The sequence below is a fragment of the Podarcis tiliguerta genome (assembly GCF_965153285.1).
Source record: "Podarcis tiliguerta genome assembly, chromosome: 1".
Classification (NCBI taxonomy): Eukaryota; Metazoa; Chordata; class Lepidosauria; order Squamata; family Lacertidae; genus Podarcis; species Podarcis tiliguerta.
Window position 1 is genome coordinate 85,279,394 of NC_139534.1, and position 18,712 is coordinate 85,298,105.

Consider the following 18,712-nt stretch of genomic DNA (forward strand, 5'->3'; position numbering starts at 1 on the left):
ATACATGTGGGGGTGGTAGTGGGAGAGAGAGAGAGAGAGAGAGAGAGAGAGAGAGGAAGGGAATATTTCTGAATGTTACCTGATCTTTGTGCATCAAGATCAAATTGGTTCTTTAGAGAATAAATATCTGCATGTGCTGTACATCCTCTTTGGCTGGGTACTTCATGTAATAGAGCCAGTTTCTACTGGTATAATTTAGTCCAGTCCTCAGAGCATCCCTGCCCATTCACCAAGTCGTGCTTGCTTTTTGGGACAGTGCTGTCTTAGCCTCTAGAATCCAGGTGCATACTTTCCAGTGTGACCAAGAGACATGGGAGCAGGGTAGAGATGTAGAGACGATGGATGCAATATTCCATGACTCTCTTAATGCAAGAAGACCTAGGAAGAATTCCACTTGCCCTGACCCTTCCCTGGAAGCACAGGAGGATGTGTTAGGCAACTTCGTTAGTGGATAGCCAAGCTGCTGGAAGAAAAATACCTGTTTCATTTTGGGGGTGGGGGGATAAAAAATGGAAACTGTGCCCTCCTGTGTTAGAGAGGGGAAGTGCACGGGATTCCAAATAAGCAATAGGGGGTGGGTGGGAAATAAATAAGAATTAGGGTATATTGGTGAGAAGGAAAGGTGTTCAATTTTTAATTGTTGACATGCTTTTGTTTCTTGTAAAGGAAGACTTGAGTATTCACCTTGTAGAGTATAAAAGTACTCATCCCGGAAAGAACTAAAGATATAAAAGCAAAAACCTTTAAAGAATGCCCACATTATGTACATGCATGCATTTTGTCTTTTATTATGATTCGTGTCCTGGGCACTGTCCAGTAGGCACCTCTGACAGTTGCCCAACTATTTGATGCCCAGAGAGCAAGGGAGGTGTCAGCTCTGGAGAGAATCACATTTAACCAGCAATAATAAATTGGGAGAGTCTTGGGATAATGAGATTTACCTGAAGTTTATTCCCTTATGCTAAAGGCAAACATGCAGCCATTTTTCCAGAGGAAGAAGCTAAAGCCTTACACCCCCTAAGAGTCCTTTTTATTATTTTATTATTTTGATAGCACTATATATAGTACAGCAAGCTATAAAAGTTTCATTCCCATCTGTTTCCTGCAATCACCCATTTTTACTCCCACCTCATTATACGGATAAGTAAGCAGGATTTTAAAAAAAAAAATGATTTCACGGTGTTTCCTTTGCGAGGCAGGTCATTATTATTTCCATTTTACAGAGGCGTGACTTGCCTAAGACAAAAAAAATGTGAATTAAAACATCTATTCACTCTTTTTGTACAGCACCTGGTGCCCTCCAGCTGTTTTGGACTACAGCTGGATGCGACTAGTCTGAAACAGCTGGAGATCACCGAGTTGCCAAAGAAACAGCTACGCCCCGTCCACTATTTTTAAATAAATAAATAAAAACACGCTATTATTGGATGAACCCTATTCTTTGTCCATCAGAAATCACCCTAGCAGACCACTCACCCACCTTTCTTCTTCGCGTGTGGTCTTGTTCACACCCTTCGGATTTTCCACGTGTGCACGGAGGTCAGACTAGATGATCCCTGGGGAACCCCCTCTCTTTAAGATCGAATCCTTTCTCAACCAGATCTCAGGGCATTCTAGGACCAGGTCACAGTTCCAGGGCTCAGTTCTGCCTGGATTATAAAGGGTTAAGTGCCGGCTTCCGAGTCTCTCTTAGGTGACATTGCTCTCCGGTGTAGCGTTAGCACAGCCCCCTTCCCTCCCTCTCCCCCCTCCTTTGCTTTGTCTTCTGCGGCAGCAGGGTCCGCGGAGTCTCTCCTTTTCCGCGGGTGCTTTCTTATCACTGCTGTCCTGGCTGCTCTGGAGGAAGACGCCGAGGTGGAGGAGAGCATCGGATCCCAGGTCATGAAGAAACCCTGACTGGTCCATTTCTCCCTCCAGCAAGAACAGAAAAAGAAGGCGGCTTCCCCATCTCCTCTGGGGGAAATTGATCCTTCCCGAGTTCGCTGCCTCCTTTTCTCTTTTGGCCGTCATATTCACTTCTTATTCCTATTTTTAAAATATCTTCCTGCCATTCTGGAAAGGCAGCTGGATTTGGGGAGGGGTAATTCCTCCGTCTTGTCTAAGTTTCTGGGATCTCCCTCCCTCCCCGGAATTCCTCGTGCTTTTGTTTTCCTGAATGAATGAGGCTGATGAGTGATAATTCTAAAGCAACAATAGCCACCCATTGAAGAACCTGTCAAATCTTCTCAGCCAAGCAAGCTGACTTCCTTGTTCGCTCTCCTTCCTTCCGAAGAAATCCAAGCCCACCGCCAAGAACAGCAGGGCTGAGTATTGTGCTCCTTTGGGTAGCAAGTGCCGGAGTCCGTCTTCCTTGGGAGAGAATGGCCGAAGCTTCTCCCAGGACCTGGAGAGGATGCGATTCTGCTGGAGAAGAGGAAGCAGCCCGGGGAGCTAAAGCGAGCTGGCAAGGCTCTGCAAGAGAAGAATGGAGGGTTCTCGGAGCCGGGAAGTCACTGCCCCCCAGCCTGCAGCTGGGCCACAACTTGAACCCGCAGCCGGAAGAGGAGAGAGCCGAAGCAGGCCCGTCCCTAAGGGCACAGGTGGAGGATCAGTTTCTGCACTTGACCATCAGAAAACAGGTGTCCTACAGGTAAGGCTTCCTCCGGTCAAGTCGCCAAGGGGGCTGGTTTTAGGAAAAGCAAGACATTTCAGTGAGTCTTCAGGTGGTTTTCTGCTCACTTTGAATGTTTTGTGAACTACCAGAAAGCCGGTCTGGGGGAAACACAGGGCAGAGCAACACCCAAGTCCCATGCATGTTTGCTTGCAAATAAATTCCGCTGAGTTTATGGGGACTCAGACTCAAGTCAGTGTGCCTAGGGTTGCAACCTTAGTCTTTTTCAGTCAGCAGCCAAAAGTCTAGGTGTGTTTGTGTGTGTCTCAAGTACAGGAATAGCCAATGTGGCTCCCCCCCTCCAGTTGTAGTTGTCCTGCAACTTCCATCATCCCTGATTGTTGGCCATGCTGAATGAGGTCGATAAGAGCTGGAGTGCAATAACCACTTAGCTCCCCCTTTATCATTATAGATGGTCGTAACAGATTTAATATAACTAGGGAATTGATCGGCTAAATCAATGTAATTTTACCCTCGCATACAATCTCTTTCCCTTCCCCCTGAAAAACACTTTAAGCATCTGTGGATGGCAGAGAAATGTAAATAAGGAAGTGAGGCAGAAAAACGTCCGAAGTGTATGACTGGGAAACCTGGAGGCGGGGGTGGTCGAGAAAATAAATTTAAATCAGATACAGTCATTTGTGTTTCCTGTATTTGTCTCTGCCTTTGAAAGCGCACCACCCCAAGCCATTCTTTTTGACCCGGTTATAGTGAGGCTATCGACTTGGGTCTGAGCCAGTAGCCAACATGCTTAGCTGAGATCCCAGTCCATATACTCATGTCTGTGATGTCTCCAGCGAGGAGAAGTCCCATTCTTCTTGGTCCAGGGCAGGACTCCTGTTATGAACCTACAGACTTCATTCTAGCTGATGCCAAGACTTGGTGGCTGCATTAGCTGAAGGGATCAGAAGGACACATGTACCTGTACAGGAGTAAAATGGGGTGGTGGGACAAGAAGGTCGAAGGACAGTTGTCACTAAATGGGCCTGTGAGTAACGGAGAAACAAGGGAGTAAATAATTCGTACCCTGTAACCTAAGCTATTGTTTTTGTAAATTGTAAATCGGGTTTCCGTAGGTGACAATGTGAAAGCTTTCGAGCTGTTCTCTATTAAAGCTAAAAATAACTCCAAGTACCCGGTATATTACTTTGCAATGCCACGTTAGTTACCAGCTTTATAATAACCCCTTAGCACTTTAAGTTGGTAGCATTAAACAAACAAAACTGGGTGTCACAGAATATAAGAAGCCATGGTTCACTATGCCTGAAAGCTCAGAGCTAAATTTAAAGCTTGCCAGGTTGCTTGAAGAAGAGCTTTGTGATACTAAAAAGCTTGCTCATTCTCCCCCACAGAAGCTGCCATCGCCTTACCAGCCTTGCATGCTGACTCTCCCTGATCATCCCCATATAAACACTTCAGCAGTCAATAACTGATGGCGGTTTGAAGTGATTCACTGTACACTCATGGAGAAACCCTCTGTCCTGAACAGCATATGCAGGAAAATACTTTATATAGAAAACATTCTTGCTTCATGGATACTAGTGTTTCTACTGCAAACAGATAAAATTCAAACACTGTTCCTTGCATCTGAGAACGCTGATCTAACTATCTGATGAATTTGTATGTTGCAGGGATTCAAATGCTAGATTTAGATGTGGAAAGTGCCCGGGCTTACATCCCCATTCAAGTATCACTCTCATTCAAGCTCACTGAAAGGACAAGTCACTTTCTCAGCCTAACCTACCCTGCAGGGTTGTTGTGAAGCCAAAGCCCTGCTCTGAGCTCAATGGAGGGAGGGAGAGAGGCTGTAACTAACTAGTAATAGACTTGTGCTTAGGGTCTCCTAGAATGACTTGGGTAGCCAGCTTTGTGCACAGCAGATCTGGGGTCCATGGGGCTAAAATTCAGGAAAATGAATGGTGCTGCTATAGCACATGTGATCCCCACAGTATATATGGACAAAATGCTTCATCCAAGGACCAGGAAAGGCATATCTCTGGCTTCTCACAGGAAGAAGATTGTTGCCCAAGGAGAAATGTTTCCTTGGACACTTAATGGTTATGTGCCAGAACATCAAACGGAGGTTGTGGAAAGTTGCTGTTCAAATGCCCCGGCTCAAAACGTTTAGTCATTCTTAGCAGGTGTGCAGCATGATCTGTGAGCTATGCTCTAGAAACTTTGCAACAGCCTTTGCCAACCCAGTGCCTCCATATGTTTTGGATGACAATTCTCATCAGCCCCAGCCAGCGTGGGCTAGGGGGAGTTGTCACCCAAAATATCTGGAGGACACCTAGGGACTTTGAGAGTCATCTGGTCCAACTCCCTGCAATGCAGGGATCTCAGCTCAAGCATCCAGGACAGGTAGAAACATGGGCGTAGCCGGAGGGCAGGGGGGCAGCTGCCCGCCCAATCATGTAAATCAATAAAAATACTTAAGTAACCCCCAACATAAATCCTGGCTATGCCCATGGGTGGAAACCTCTGAAGGAGAGTCCACCACCTCCCAAGGGAGACCATTCTGCTGTCAAACAGCTCCTACGGTCAGAAGCAAAGGACTGCTTCCAGGTTACACACTGCTTATTAATGCCACCATTAAGTGCCTTATTGTATGTTGCAGCTGGACACAGGGGGGATAACTTAAAGCCAGAGGCATGACTTGCCCTAACATGGTGCACACAATGGTCTACTTTCTGAAGCTTAAAAGCATTCTGGCCTGGATGCCACCATGAGTGAGGGATTATCAAGGCTGGGAAAGGGAAGTGAACAGGATTTGCCTTCCAAGCTATATTTCTCCAGGTGCGCAGGGTATGTTTTATGAATGGATTAACTTGCTGCAATTATCCCAGAATCCCTGTGGGAGGAATGGAACATATTGCAAACCAATATGAACCATTTGGATTTTCTGGGAAGCTGCTTCATCGTCCTATCTGGCCAAGGGTTCTTTCGATAGAAAGTTCTGAAAACTCCATCCTTGAGTTCCAATTTTCTTCTGATTGGGACCATTAGCAAACTTTGTATGCCTCTTCTGATGACCCAAAAAAACCCCACCCTTCACACCTACATTTTCCACCTGTAACACTTGCAAATTCTAGTTATAATTAATTCTGTGATAGTTGTTGAAAGTGACTCATGGAGTTGTCAGTCAGGACAAAATGTTCAAAACGTCGCTTTTTAAGCAGTCAAGGATGCATACAGACACCTTTTAGGCACAGAAAACTTGTTCTGTTTGCGGGGGGTGTCTGTGTGCCGCAGCCTGTGAAATGCCTTAAGAAGAAAATATATCAGTCAGTGTCAGAATATCCTTTATTAACCAACTTAACAACAACAACAACAGCTCTGGGCAGCTTTCAACAAATTAAAACACAATATGACATCAAACATTTCAAACTTCTCTGAACAGGGCTGCCTTCAGATGTCTTCTAAAAGTCAGATAGCTGTTTATTTCCTTGACATCTGACGGGAGGGCGCTCCACAGGGCGGCTGTATTATTCATGCCAATAAACTTTCTGACCAGAATGGAAGGAAGATCAGCATCTTATATCACTGTCCAACCTGGAATCTGAAGAAAGAAAGAAAGAAAGAAAGGCAGAGACAGGATGATGAGCCTGGCAATGTCTCTAAACCAGAATTGGTCTTGTGCAGAAAGCCAGGCCTAGTCACAGACACATACTGTTGCAGTACAATATGCAGAACCAGTCTTGACTCTTGGGTTGTAATCTAGTAAGCGACTGTGTAGTGTAGCAGATTACGCAACTGGGATTGTTAGGAGTAAGAATCAGGACACAGAACAATCCTAGTGAGATGGAATTTAATATTCAGGTTTTGCATACAGCAACCATCCGGCTCTCAGTACTTCTCTGTCCTCCTTAGGCTTGTTTAAGTCCTGGGATAGCTCAAACCTGTGTTTAACGCAAGGCATTCCGAAATGCTGGAGCTGCTGCTGTAAACATTACAGGTGGGGGAATTTGGATACAGCAAGGGAGTGCCAAGAGTGAAAAGTTCCAGGTGATGTTATCACATTTGTATGTCAGTCTGTGCTCACAGGTTAGCACATGCAAATCCAGACAAATTCAAGCTATTTCCAAAGAGGAAAATTGAGATGCTCCTGTTGCCTAACACTGCAGATCCTCTAAAGAACACCAGGTAGATGGCAGTCTTAACCACCAGGTCCAAAGAGAACCCAGGCAGGAGGAAATCCATGGGCACATCAAAGGAGTTGGATGTGCATGCATAACCCAGTATGTACAGCACGCTGTGAGCTGTTCTAACCACCTCCCATTCCTGCACAGCATTTGTCAAAAAACGGAGAACTGTAGGATCAGGGTCAGCTCTGTAGTCTTCCAACTAGAATGCAGGAATCCCAGCACGCAGTCTCCCATCCAATAGGAAACCATGCCGGACCCTGCTTAGCTTTGCAAATGTGCTAGCAGTTTTATTGCTGCATCACTGTTTAAAGAATGATTTAAATGTGTGGTGAGCACACAACCTAGTTATACTATTTTGCGGGTGGCATTGTGGTCTAAACCACTGAGCTTCTTGGACTTGCTGATTGGAAGGTCGGCGGTTCGAATACGTGTGATCGAGAGAGCTCCCATTGCTCTGTCCCAGCTCCTGCCAACCTAGCAGTTCGAAACCACACCGGTGCAAGTAGATAAATAGGTACCTCTGTGGCAGGAAGGTAAATGGCGTTTCCATGAACTCTGGTTTCCGTCACGGTATCCTGTTGTGCCAGAAGTGGTTTAGCCATGTTGGCCACATGACCCAGAAAGCTGTCTGTGGACAAATGTGTGCTGGTCCCGGGGGTAAGGTACCTTGGGTGTAGCAAAGTCCACACGAAGAGGGGCAAGGTCCGAGGCAGAGTGCCGGGCGGTGAACAGGAATGCTGGAACAGGAGGCTGTGCAGGGAACAGGAACACCGGATGGTCGGGAACAGGAGGCCGAGCAGGGAACAGGAGTACCGGATAGTCAGGAACAGGAGGCCGAGCAGGGATCAGGAACGCAGGAAGGTCCGAAGCCAACAACGACGTTGCTCCCGCAACCTGGGGCCGGGCTGACTGGGCTTTTATCCTCTTCTAAGGCCAGGGGCGGTCCCGGCCCCCAGGAGCCCCGCCTCCTCTGGCCTTAAGGCGAGCACTCCTCCTGGGGGCAACCAGTTCCCTTCGCCTCTCTGCTCTAAACCTCTGCAGATCAGGAGAGGCCGAAGGGTTACTGGGCCCTGGAGGAGGCTCACCTGTGGCCACTGAGTCGTCAAGCCTCTCTGGGGCCAGAAGGGCTTCACCTGGGGCCAGCTCCTGATTCACTGCCACAGGTGCAGGCTCTTCAGCATCTAGGCCTGGCCCCAGTTCAGCCGGCCCTGGAGGCGGGGACTCCTGTGCAGGCCGGGATTCCTCTGTTTCATCCTCCGAATCGGAATCCCAGGCCATCACACCATCCCCCCTCCCAGGCCCCCCCCTCAACCGAGGGTCCGGACCCGGCTTGCCGGGGTACGTCGCATGGAACTCTCGGAGGCAGGCAGGTGCGTGGACGTTGGCCGCTGGTTCCCAGGAACGGTCCTCCGGTCCGTACCCCTTCCAGTCAATGAGATACTGCAGCTTTCCCCTGCGGTATCGGGAGTCCAGGATGCGTTCCACCTCGTACTCAGGCTCTCCCCGAACCAACACTGGCTGCGGTCGGGGACGGTTCGGGTGGAACTCGTCGGGTGGGGCCACCGGACTCAAAAGGGACCTGTGGAAGACCGGGTGAACCTTCAGGGTTGCGGGTAACCGGAGACGAAATGCCACAGGAGAGACTTGGTCTACGATAGGGAACGGGCCGGTGAAGCGGGCGTCCAACTTCCGCGAAGGTCGAGAGGGGTGGAGGTGGCGAGTGGAGAGCCAAACCAGGTCACCGACGCGAAGTTCTGGCCCCACCTGGCGGTGGCGGTCGGCCTGGGCCTTGTACGCTTCCTTGGCCTGGTGCAGTTGCTCCACCAAAAGCTGTTGCTGGGACTGGAGCTCTTGAAGCCACTCCGTCACCGCCGGGACTGCGGATGTCGGCAGCACCTCTGGAAACAGCCGTGGATGATAACCATAACTGGCCTGGAACGGGGTCTGCTGGGTGGACGCATTCACCGCGTTATTGTAGGCGAACTCCGCCAACGCCAGGTGGTCGACCCAGTCATCCTGCTGGTAGCTGCAGTAACACCGGAGGTACTGCTCCAGCACCGCGTTCGCCCGTTCCGTCTGGCCATCGGTCTGTGGGTGGTAGGCTGACGAGAGGCAGACCTCCGTCCCGAGGGTCTGGTGTAGTGCTTGCCAGAACCGGGATGTGAACTGAACGCCCCGGTCGGACACCACGCGCTCAGGTAGGCCATGCAGGCGGAAGACATGCTGAAGGTACAGCTGAGCAGTTTCCTTGGCTGTGGGTACAGATGGACAGGGAGCGCAGTGCACCATCTTGGTGAAATGGTCGGAGAAAACCAGAAGGCAGGTACAGCCACGAGACGAGGGTAAGTCCACTACAAAGTCCAACGAAACCGTGTGCCAAGGGTGCGGTGGAACTGGCAATGGCTGAAGTAGGCCGGGGGGTCGCCCGGTAGGTCCCTTGGCGCGCCGGCAGACATCACAACCAGCAACGTAGCGAGCCACGTCAGCCTTCAGGCGGGGCCACCAAAACTCTCGACTGACCAGATGGGTGGTCCGATACCGTCCAAAGTGCCCCGCTGCTGGGGCATCATGGGCCATCCGGAGAACCTCCAGCCGTAGTGGCCCTGACGGGATGTACAGACGACCGTGGTGCAGCAGCAGGCCCTGATGCAGGACCAGCCCCGGATACTGTGGGCTGGACCCTTCAGCCAGCTCCCGGAGTCGTTCCTGGGCCCAAGCGTCGACCCGCTGCTGTTCCCGCACCCGAACCTGCAGTGGCTGCGCCTCCTGGGTGGCCAGGAATGCAGCCGGAGGTAGGATCGTGGTGGGTTCTGCTTGCTGTACCGTGTCTGCGTTGTCGTCAGGTTTCCGGGACAGGGCATCCGCCTTCTGATTCTGAGAGCTAGGGATGTAGCGGATCCGGAACTGGAACCGGGAAAAGAACAACGCCCACCGGATCTGCCTTTGGTTCAGCTTGCGGGTGGTCTGGAGGTACTCCAGGTTCCGGTGGTCGGTTCTCACCTCCACCGGATGTCGTGCCCCCTCAAGATGGTGGCGCCAGACCTCAAAGGCTACCTTGATGGCCAGTAGTTCCCGCTCCCACACAGTATAGTTACGCTCCGCTGGTAGGAGCTGGCGGGAATAGAAGGCACAGGGTAAGAGTGGCGCTTCAGGACCAATCTGTTGAGACAAGACGGCACCGAGAGCCGTACTGGAAGCGTCGGTCTCCACCACAAAGGGTCGAGAGGGGTCAGGATGTTGTAAGATTGGTGCCCTCTGGAAACAGGCCTTCAACCCCTGAAACGCCTCCTCTGCCTCCTTGTCCCAGGAAAACGGCGTCTTTGGGCGCAGTAGCCGGGTCAACGGGGTGGTGCGATGAGCATAATCAGCGATGAAGGACCGGTAGTAATTGGCGAACCCCAGGAAACGCTGTAGGTCCTTGCGGTTCCGGGGTGCCGCCCATTCTTGAACCGCTGTCACCTTCCCCGGGTCCATTTGCACCCCATCTGGAGAGAGCCGGTGACCAAGGAAGTCCACAGTCCGCTGATGGAACTCGCACTTGCTGAGCTTTGCGTACAAACGGTGCTCACGCAAGCGCTGCAGCACGGTCCGGACATGTCCCTCATGGCGAGCCGGGTCACGGGAGTAAATCAGTATGTCATCCAAATACACCACCACGTACTTGTCTAACAGGTCCTGAAACACGTGGTTGATGTAGCGTTGAAACACAGCAGGCGCGTTGCACAAACCGAAAGGCATAACCAAATATTCGAACTGCCCGTACCGGGTCCCAAACGCTGTCTTCCACTCATCCCCGGCTCGGATCCGAATCAAGTTGTAGGCCCCCCGGAGGTCCAGCTTGGTGAACACCTGTGCCCCTTGCACCCGCTCCAGCAGCTCCGAGATAAGGGGCAAGGGGTACCGGTCTGGGACGGTAATTTTGTTCAGGGCTCGGTAATCATGGCAAGGGCGGAGTTCCCCACATTTCTTCTTAACAAAAAGCACCGGCGCCGCGGTGGGCGAGGTGGAAGGCCTAATGAACCCACGCTCCAGGTTTTTGCGCAAGAAGTCCTGCAAAGCCTCGCGCTCTGGCTCTGTTAGGGAATATAAGCGACTCACTGGTAAAGGCGCTCCGGGTTGGAGGTCTATGCCGCAGTCAAAAGGCCGATGCGGCGGCAGCTGGTCTGCCCCCCGTTCCTCGAACACGTCCTGGTAGTCCTGGTACACGGCTGGGAGCGTGGGTGCTGCCTCCTCTGAGGGCGCGGCCGCCAGCGTTCCGGATTGAGCATGGGAACATGGGTCTGGGAAGTGCACGGTCCGTTTGACCCAGTCAATCTGAACGTTGTGGGCTTCCAGCCAGTCCATCCCGAGCACCAGGGGGAAGCGGGGCATAGAGGCAATGTCCAAAGTTCGCAACTCCCGGTGCTGCTGGAGACACAGGACCAGAGGCTGGGTCTCCTGAGTAACGGCACCTGAACGCAGAAGTCGTCCGTCAATCGCTTCCACCTGGACCGGTACTGGCTTGTTCCGAAGTGGCACCTGATGATGGGCGGCAAAAGCAGCGTCCATATAGGAGCGGGTTGCCCCTGAATCTACCAAAGCATGGGTGAGGATCCAGGGCCCACCTGGAGGGTATAAACGTACCGAAACCATAAGATGTTGCAAGTCCATTGGTGCGGGCCCATTCTGTACGGTTTGGGACCCCCGGTAGCTAGGGCCATCAGCTACTGGGGTTGGCGGTTTCCCTGCGGCTGGCGTTTCTCAGGGCAGGACCGAGCGAAGTGTCCACTTCCGCCACAGTAAAGACAGAGATTTCCATCCCGACGCCGCGCCTTCTCTGCGGGGGAAAGGCGTGGCCGCACTGCCCCGAGCTGCATAGGCTCCTCCGTTAAATCAGTTGTGACCGTGGGGCTGCCGGAAAAAGCTGGTGCCGTGAACTGGAAGTGTCGGCGACCCCGGGCCTGACGACGATCCTCCAACCGGTCGCCTATTTGTAGACTCCGTTGAATGAGAGTGTCCAGCGTGGTGGGGCGTTCCATTGTGGCCAACTGGTCCAGTACCTCGTCCGAAAGCCCTTCGAGATACTGGTCCCGCAGTGCCGAGTCATTCCAGGTCAAGTCCTGTGCCAACAGCCGGAACTCCGTGGTATATGTGGCCACCGCGGACTTGCCCTGTTTCAAATGCCGAATCGCCCGGTTGGCTTGACTCTCTTTCTGGGGGTTGCCGAACGCGGCCTCCAAACGATTGCAAAACCCCGTATAGTCTGCCAGCAAGGGGGAGTCTTGCCTGAGTAGCGGCAACGCCCACTTGGCCGCCTGGTCCTTTAACAAGCTAATCAAAAAGTGCACCTTGGTACGGTCGTCAGGAAAGTTCCGGGCTCGCCCCTGAATATACAGTTTGGCCTGGGCCAGGAACATGGGAAAGCTGGCCGGGGCTCCATCAAATTTCTCAGGCAAAGCCACTGGGTATTTGCCCGGAGCCGGGGCGTCGGCCCCAGGAGCCGGTAGGGCTTCCAAGCGTTGCTGAAGTGCCTCAACCGCGTCACTGAGCTGCTGCACGGTGTGAGACAAGGCCTGGTTCTCCTGGGCCAAAGCCACCAGTGCAGCCGCCTGTTCAGCCATGGCCTCTGGCTCTTCCCGAACGCACCCCGACGAAGGGGGAGTGCGGGAGGGGGCGGGAGCAAACTGTGCTGGTCCCGGGGGTAAGGTACCTTGGGTGTAGCAAAGTCCACACGAAGAGGGGCAAGGTCCGAGGCAGAGTGCCGGGCGGTGAACAGGAATGCTGGAACAGGAGGCTGTGCAGGGAACAGGAACACCGGATGGTCGGGAACAGGAGGCCGAGCAGGGAACAGGAGTACCGGATAGTCAGGAACAGGAGGCCGAGCAGGGATCAGGAACGCAGGAAGGTCCGAAGCCAACAACGACGTTGCTCCCGCAACCTGGGGCCGGGCTGACTGGGCTTTTATCCTCTTCTAAGGCCAGGGGCGGTCCCGGCCCCCAGGAGCCCCGCCTCCTCTGGCCTTAAGGCGAGCACTCCTCCTGGGGGCAACCAGTTCCCTTCGCCTCTCTGCTCTAAACCTCTGCAGATCAGGAGAGGCCGAAGGGTTACTGGGCCCTGGAGGAGGCTCACCTGTGGCCACTGAGTCGTCAAGCCTCTCTGGGGCCAGAAGGGCTTCACCTGGGGCCAGCTCCTGATTCACTGCCACAGGTGCAGGCTCTTCAGCATCTAGGCCTGGCCCCAGTTCAGCCGGCCCTGGAGGCGGGGACTCCTGTGCAGGCCGGGATTCCTCTGTTTCATCCTCCGAATCGGAATCCCAGGCCATCACAAAATGCCAGCTCCCTCGGCCTGAAAGCGAGATGAGCACCGCAACCCCATAGTCACCTTTGACTGGACTTAACCATCCAGGGGTCCTTTACATTTTACCTTTACCTTACTATTTTGCAGTGGGGGGGGGCATGAGGATTAGCAAAAGGCTCCCTGGAAAGAGGATGGCTGAGCCCAAAAAGATTGTGATACAACTCCTGCAAAGGCAAAATTTCCTCAGCCTTCCCGAGACCCCACGTTTCACATCATGTTAACTGCCTATGGGCACTTCCTGCCAGTCCTCTGCCTGCTCTGCTCCCCCAGCCGGCAGAAGGGTAGAGGGTGGCAGCTCCAGCCTTTTACGTAAAAGGAGGAGGAGGAGAAAAAGCACCCTTGATATTTTTAAGGACTTGGAAATAAATGTTTCTTCCAGAAATAGAGAGAATGTGGTGTGTGTGGAGGTGTCTCTGGTGGGGGGAGCGTGGGCTGCCGGAGCTGGTTATATATAGCACTTCCCAAGCCAAGCCTCTTAGCAGCAATGGATTTGCAAGGCTCGCTGGTTCCAGCCTTTGCGGAAGCGGCTGCAATAAATACCTAAGTAGGTTTCATGTTTGTATACCTGATTTTAGCAGTGATTCACCGGGGGGATTTGGGGAAGTCATTCAGAGAAGCAAGTGAGACAAAAGCTTCTCGGCCCACTAATTGGCCACTAGTTCCACTAATTGCCATATTGCACATTACAAAACTAGGTAGGCTGCTGCGTGGGTAGCATAACCATGGAAGGATTTCATAATCTGTGAGGGAGACAAGCGGGGCTTCGATTACACTGGGGCTTGCCCCCTCCTTAGCTTTTATGACAGCCCCCTTAGCTACTATTTTTAGAAATGTATGGGGGCACAATTTGTCTGTAATTGTCTAGCAGGTGTTAGGCAGAGAGCGTTTGTAAATTTCATTAAGGCCCCCTACTTTTCCTCACATTATTCAAACGACTTCTGAGACCCTGGGTGTGTACACACTGAAGCAAGCGAGCGGCAATTGGCCCCAACACCATACAGCATGTAAAAATAAAATGTGTATGCCTCTTACAGATTATAAGGTATGGCATAATATAGGTACACACTGTGCGCTTGGATGAAGCAGCCGATTATGGGTAAAATTCATGTGCCCGTATTTTCTTGCCACAAGCGTGCTTTTTTCATTCCTCTGCCCCGCAGCTGACAAAAGGCTGAACATGTTTTCAAGCAAGTGAGGCAGCCTGCCTTGCTGAATTCATATTGTGTGGGCTGAACCATTCAGAGGCTTCGAATGTTTGCGAATGTTCATCATCAGTTGACTGCAAAATATCACCTTGCAGTGGGAGGGCGGGGGCTGGGGTGGGAATCTAAATGATACTCAAAGCATAACTGAGGCTTGGGATATCCGCCAGTGCTCAAAAAGGACTCTGTGGAAGTCAACTTTTAAAATGTGGATTTGTGACTCTATCAATCTCCCAGCATCCCTTTGGCCTACATCAGCAACTGAGCCATTACAATCCTCACCGTACTCAGGTATTGCAAGCACAAGGGAAAGCACTTCCTGAAGCCATTAGAAAAAGTCTATGGCTAGTTTGGCTGGTGCAAAGAATCCTGGTGCCAACAGATCAGATTTCTCAAAGGGTGGAGTCAGCACCTCACCTTTAGTAGAAGAGGCCCTATGGCTCTTATCTGCCAAGACTGCCAGAAGTGCTTATTAGCGTGGAGTAAAAATGGTAGGGAACAATACACCCCCCAACATTTCTCTGATGAAAATAGGGACATCCTATTCAACAAGAACAACAATTTTCTTTATACCATGCCCATCTGACTGGGTTGTCCCAGCCACTCTGGGCAGCTTCCAATATATATCACAACACAATAAAACATTTAACATGAAAAATCTTCCCTATACAGGGCTGCCTTCAGATGTATAATTGTTTATCTCCTTGGCTTGGGGGTCACGTAACTCCATACATTCCAAACTTTATTTGATGAAAATAGGGACATCCTAAGGAAAAGCGGGACGTTCTGGGATCAAATCAGAAAACAGGATGGCTTCTGTAAATCTGGGACTGTCCCTGGAAAATAGGGACACTTGGAGGGTCTGGAACCAGTTAGACTGCAATTCTGTACCCACTTTTCTTAGAGTAAGCCCTATTTAAATACATTCGTCTTAATTTTTATTATAGGATTGCAGAGATCATCTCATTTATACAGTAAAAGGGTGTGCTGGGAACGGCCCATGTGAACAGACAGAAGTGCAGCAACCCAGCCTCAGATGTTCAACTTTAAAACTGCCTGGTGACTGGCACTTGAGTTGCTGATGAGAACAGGAAGTAGATTTCTCCCCCTGCCAACAATGTGTGTAGCTCTGTGTAAGGTGTAGCTGATCCAAGGGCCACATTCTCCTTTGGCCACTGCTGGCTGTGATGAAATGCAATGAAATCAAAATGGCATTAAAATTTAAAAATACAGATAATCTGATGACTGGGAAGTGTTAAGTTCTGTCAAACCCAAAGCTTTGCCTACTTTCCCCCTCTTTTTGCTGCTGCCAAAATTGGTGAGGTCTTTGAGGCTAGAAAAATATGATGGAGAAACTGGATTGTTTTCCCTGCAACTTTTTGTTCTTCTTAACACATCCTTCTTAGAACCAAATACCTCCCTCGCTTTTATTCCTCTTCTCATTTCTCTTCTCTTCCCCTTTTCTTCAATCCCTCTCACTTTTTTAACTTTCCAATCCCTGCCCCCATGTTTATATACCCGTTTTCTCTCTGTTTTCTCAGCCTTTCTTAGAAGCACGTGTTCTCCAACTTGCATCCTTCACTTGCTCCCTGGCAGCTCCAAAACTGCCTGGCTCCTAAATTTTGCACACACAAAACATGTATCACTGTGAATAAGAGATATGCTTTTAATGCTTTCCTCATCCATTGTTCCTTGGCTTAAAAATGCTTGTGTCTTCCTGTGAATACTCAGCGGATAATAAACTCCCCAAATCCGCTGTGGGGAAATGCCTTTATTGGGACCCACCAAAATGTCACAAAAAGTGTGACGAGGGTTCCCTTTCCCCTGATGTGATCCTTCATATGGAGCTAAGCATCACTTTTCTCATCTATCCCTTACTCTTCCTGCAGGGCGGCCTCTTTACCTCTACACTTTATGTTGCAGACAGATGGGTTTGTTTACCTAGTAAGCACTAGCACTAGAGGTCAGGAGTTGCAGGAACACAAGCCTACTTGTTATCCTTATCTCTCAGGCTTATCAACTATTCCTGTGGTAGGTGCAGGGACACCAGGGAGGCTACAGGTAGGTAGCCGTGTTGGTCTGCCGTAGTTGAAATGAAACAAAACAAATAATATAATATAATAAAAAATAATTAAAAATAATTTAAAAAATCCTTCCAGTAGCAGCTTAGAGACCAACTAAGTTGGTATGAGTTTTCGTGTGCATGCACACTTCCTTTCAGCCCTATTTCAGCACTTGGCTGTGACACAGAAGAGGGCAAATACCTGTTCGCAACTGCCCCAGAGAGCAGAGTTAAGGGTAGATTTCAGAGGAACTTTAGGAAGAAACCTCTTGATGGCCAGGGCAGTTTGACATGGAGGGCACTTGCCAGGGGTGGGCACTCTCCCTTGCTCGAGGTCCTTCAGGCAGAAGCTAGGCACTCCTCTGTTAGAGGATATTCTGAACTGAGAAGTTTGGAATAAAGGTCTTTCAAGGCTGGGCCAACACTCCTATTGATTCTGCATCCAGTGTGGTTTCCACTGCTGGTTTGGGAAGCAGTGTACACATGATGCTAGCCACAAGCCACTTCTATCCTGTCATTTGTTTGGAAATGCTGCATTTTGATGCATTTCCCCACAAACTTGCTTCAATTCAAACTGAGAAAAAGAATGAGCAAGCTGTGTTTCAAGCTGGTAATGTGTACACAGCCCAACTATATGAGTCTATGAACCAGAGAGACTCATTCTCTGAATTCTAGAAGATTCACCCGTTTCCCCAAACAGCCATCTCTTTCAACAGATCCCACACTAATGCTGCTCCCATGGTGTAACCATCACTGTAGCTCTTCTGCTCCCCAAAACTCCCAGAGCAGCAGACAGGACATTTGTTCAGTGTTGTCACTTACTCTGCCTGTTTCTCTGGAGCTGGCAGCCATTATTATGACTACTTTTGTTATGTTGAAAGCCACCTTGAGCACAGTTTTAACTATCGGAAAGCGGCATACAAATAAAATTATGTATGTATGTATGTATGTATGTATTCTTATATATTTTATTTATACCCCTTTCCCTGATGGGAATTTCCAAGGTGGTTTGGAAATCACCCCAAATGGAAATCATTCTTGTAGGATCTAATTCTACTTCCAGAATTTAGGATTCACTGATTCTTTTGACCCTGTGCTCTCCAGAGCTTCACTGCAGCAGCTGTTTACAGTGCAGCACTATTACAGTGTGGAACATATAATCATAGAATTGTAGAGTTGGAAGGGATCCCGAGGGTCATCTAGTCCAACCCTCTGCAGTGTGAGCTTAAATATGTTTACATGGAAACTTGCTGAGTTCAGAGGTACTTACATCTTGATAAGGATTGAAGCTTTGGTTACACAATAGCAGGGAAACAATTGAGACACTTCTTAAGGGGCATAATGGGGTGTTCTGGGAAGAGGTTGTGTAGATTTAGAAAAATAGAAAAATAATAATAATGAGGTTTGTAACCTGCCACTTATTACTTGCATCTTAGAAATCTGCTTTAGACTGCCTGAGCACAAAATGTAATTTTCCATGAGGACCTCTTAACTACACAAAGTCATGACAACTTGGTCTCCGGTCTATTGGAGTTTCCTTTTCATCTTCACGTGCTTGACAAGTTATCACAGCAGGGAGGGTGACAGTGTTGTAATACCAGTAGTGGGATTGTAGTCTTTGCTAATGTAAACACATCACTTACGCCTTTGCAATGAGAACCACAGACTCAGCTGTTTTATGCAGTGATATAGCACTTTTTAAGCTCAGACCATGAGTTTGCAAATTCTGAAGATTTGAGGAGAAGCACAGAAATAAGGAAGATCACAAGAAAGATCACAAGACAGCCCAGAGAACGTTTCTAAAAATTGGTGGAGGAGTATGAGGAAGAAAAACCTAGTGCAATGCACTTGCTATCTATTATACAAACCCAATGAAATACTTGCAAAGCCCTAGCTCTTTCACTACCTCTTGTAGCCCAAGGATTAGGGCTGTACAGTGGTACCTCAGGTTAAGAACTTAATTTGTTCCGGAGGTCCGTTCTTAACCTGAAACTGTTCTTAACCTGAGGTACCACTTTAGCTAATGGGGCCTCCCGCTGCTGCTGTGCCGCCGCCACACGAATTCTGTTCTCATGCTGAAGCAAAGTTCTTAACCCGAGGTACTATTTCTGGGTTAGCGGAGTCTGTAACCTGAAGTGTATGTAACCGGAAGCGTATGTAACCCGAGGTACCACTGTATATAGTCTATGATTCTGCTATTCCACAGGTAGAACAAGCACAGACATTGTCATGGAGTGCCAAATTCAGTAACCTGAGGGTGCTTCCAGATGAAAGGTTCCTGGCATAAGAGACTCTTAGCTTTCAAGCTTTTATGCAC

General features: G+C 49.9%; 1 protein-coding gene across 3 annotated transcripts in view; it reads left to right on the forward strand.

Moving 5' to 3' along the window:
* Window positions 1–1,421: 1,421 nt before the first annotated feature.
* DGKZ (diacylglycerol kinase zeta) overlaps window positions 1,422–18,712 on the forward strand; it is a 141,950-nt gene continuing 124,659 nt past the window's right edge. Inside the window, exons 1-2 of one of the 3 annotated variants that reach the window (XM_083455427.1) lie at window positions 1,422–1,539; window positions 2,273–2,629. In XM_083455427.1, coding sequence (XP_083311553.1) covers window positions 2,361–2,629 — 269 coding nt within the window. In that variant the 5' untranslated portion in view covers window positions 1,422–1,539; window positions 2,273–2,360. Of the gene's footprint in view, window positions 1,540–1,786; window positions 1,879–2,087; window positions 2,630–18,712 lie in introns of those variants that run through there. The other 2 variants (XM_083455430.1, XM_083455428.1) reach the window with 2 other exon arrangements.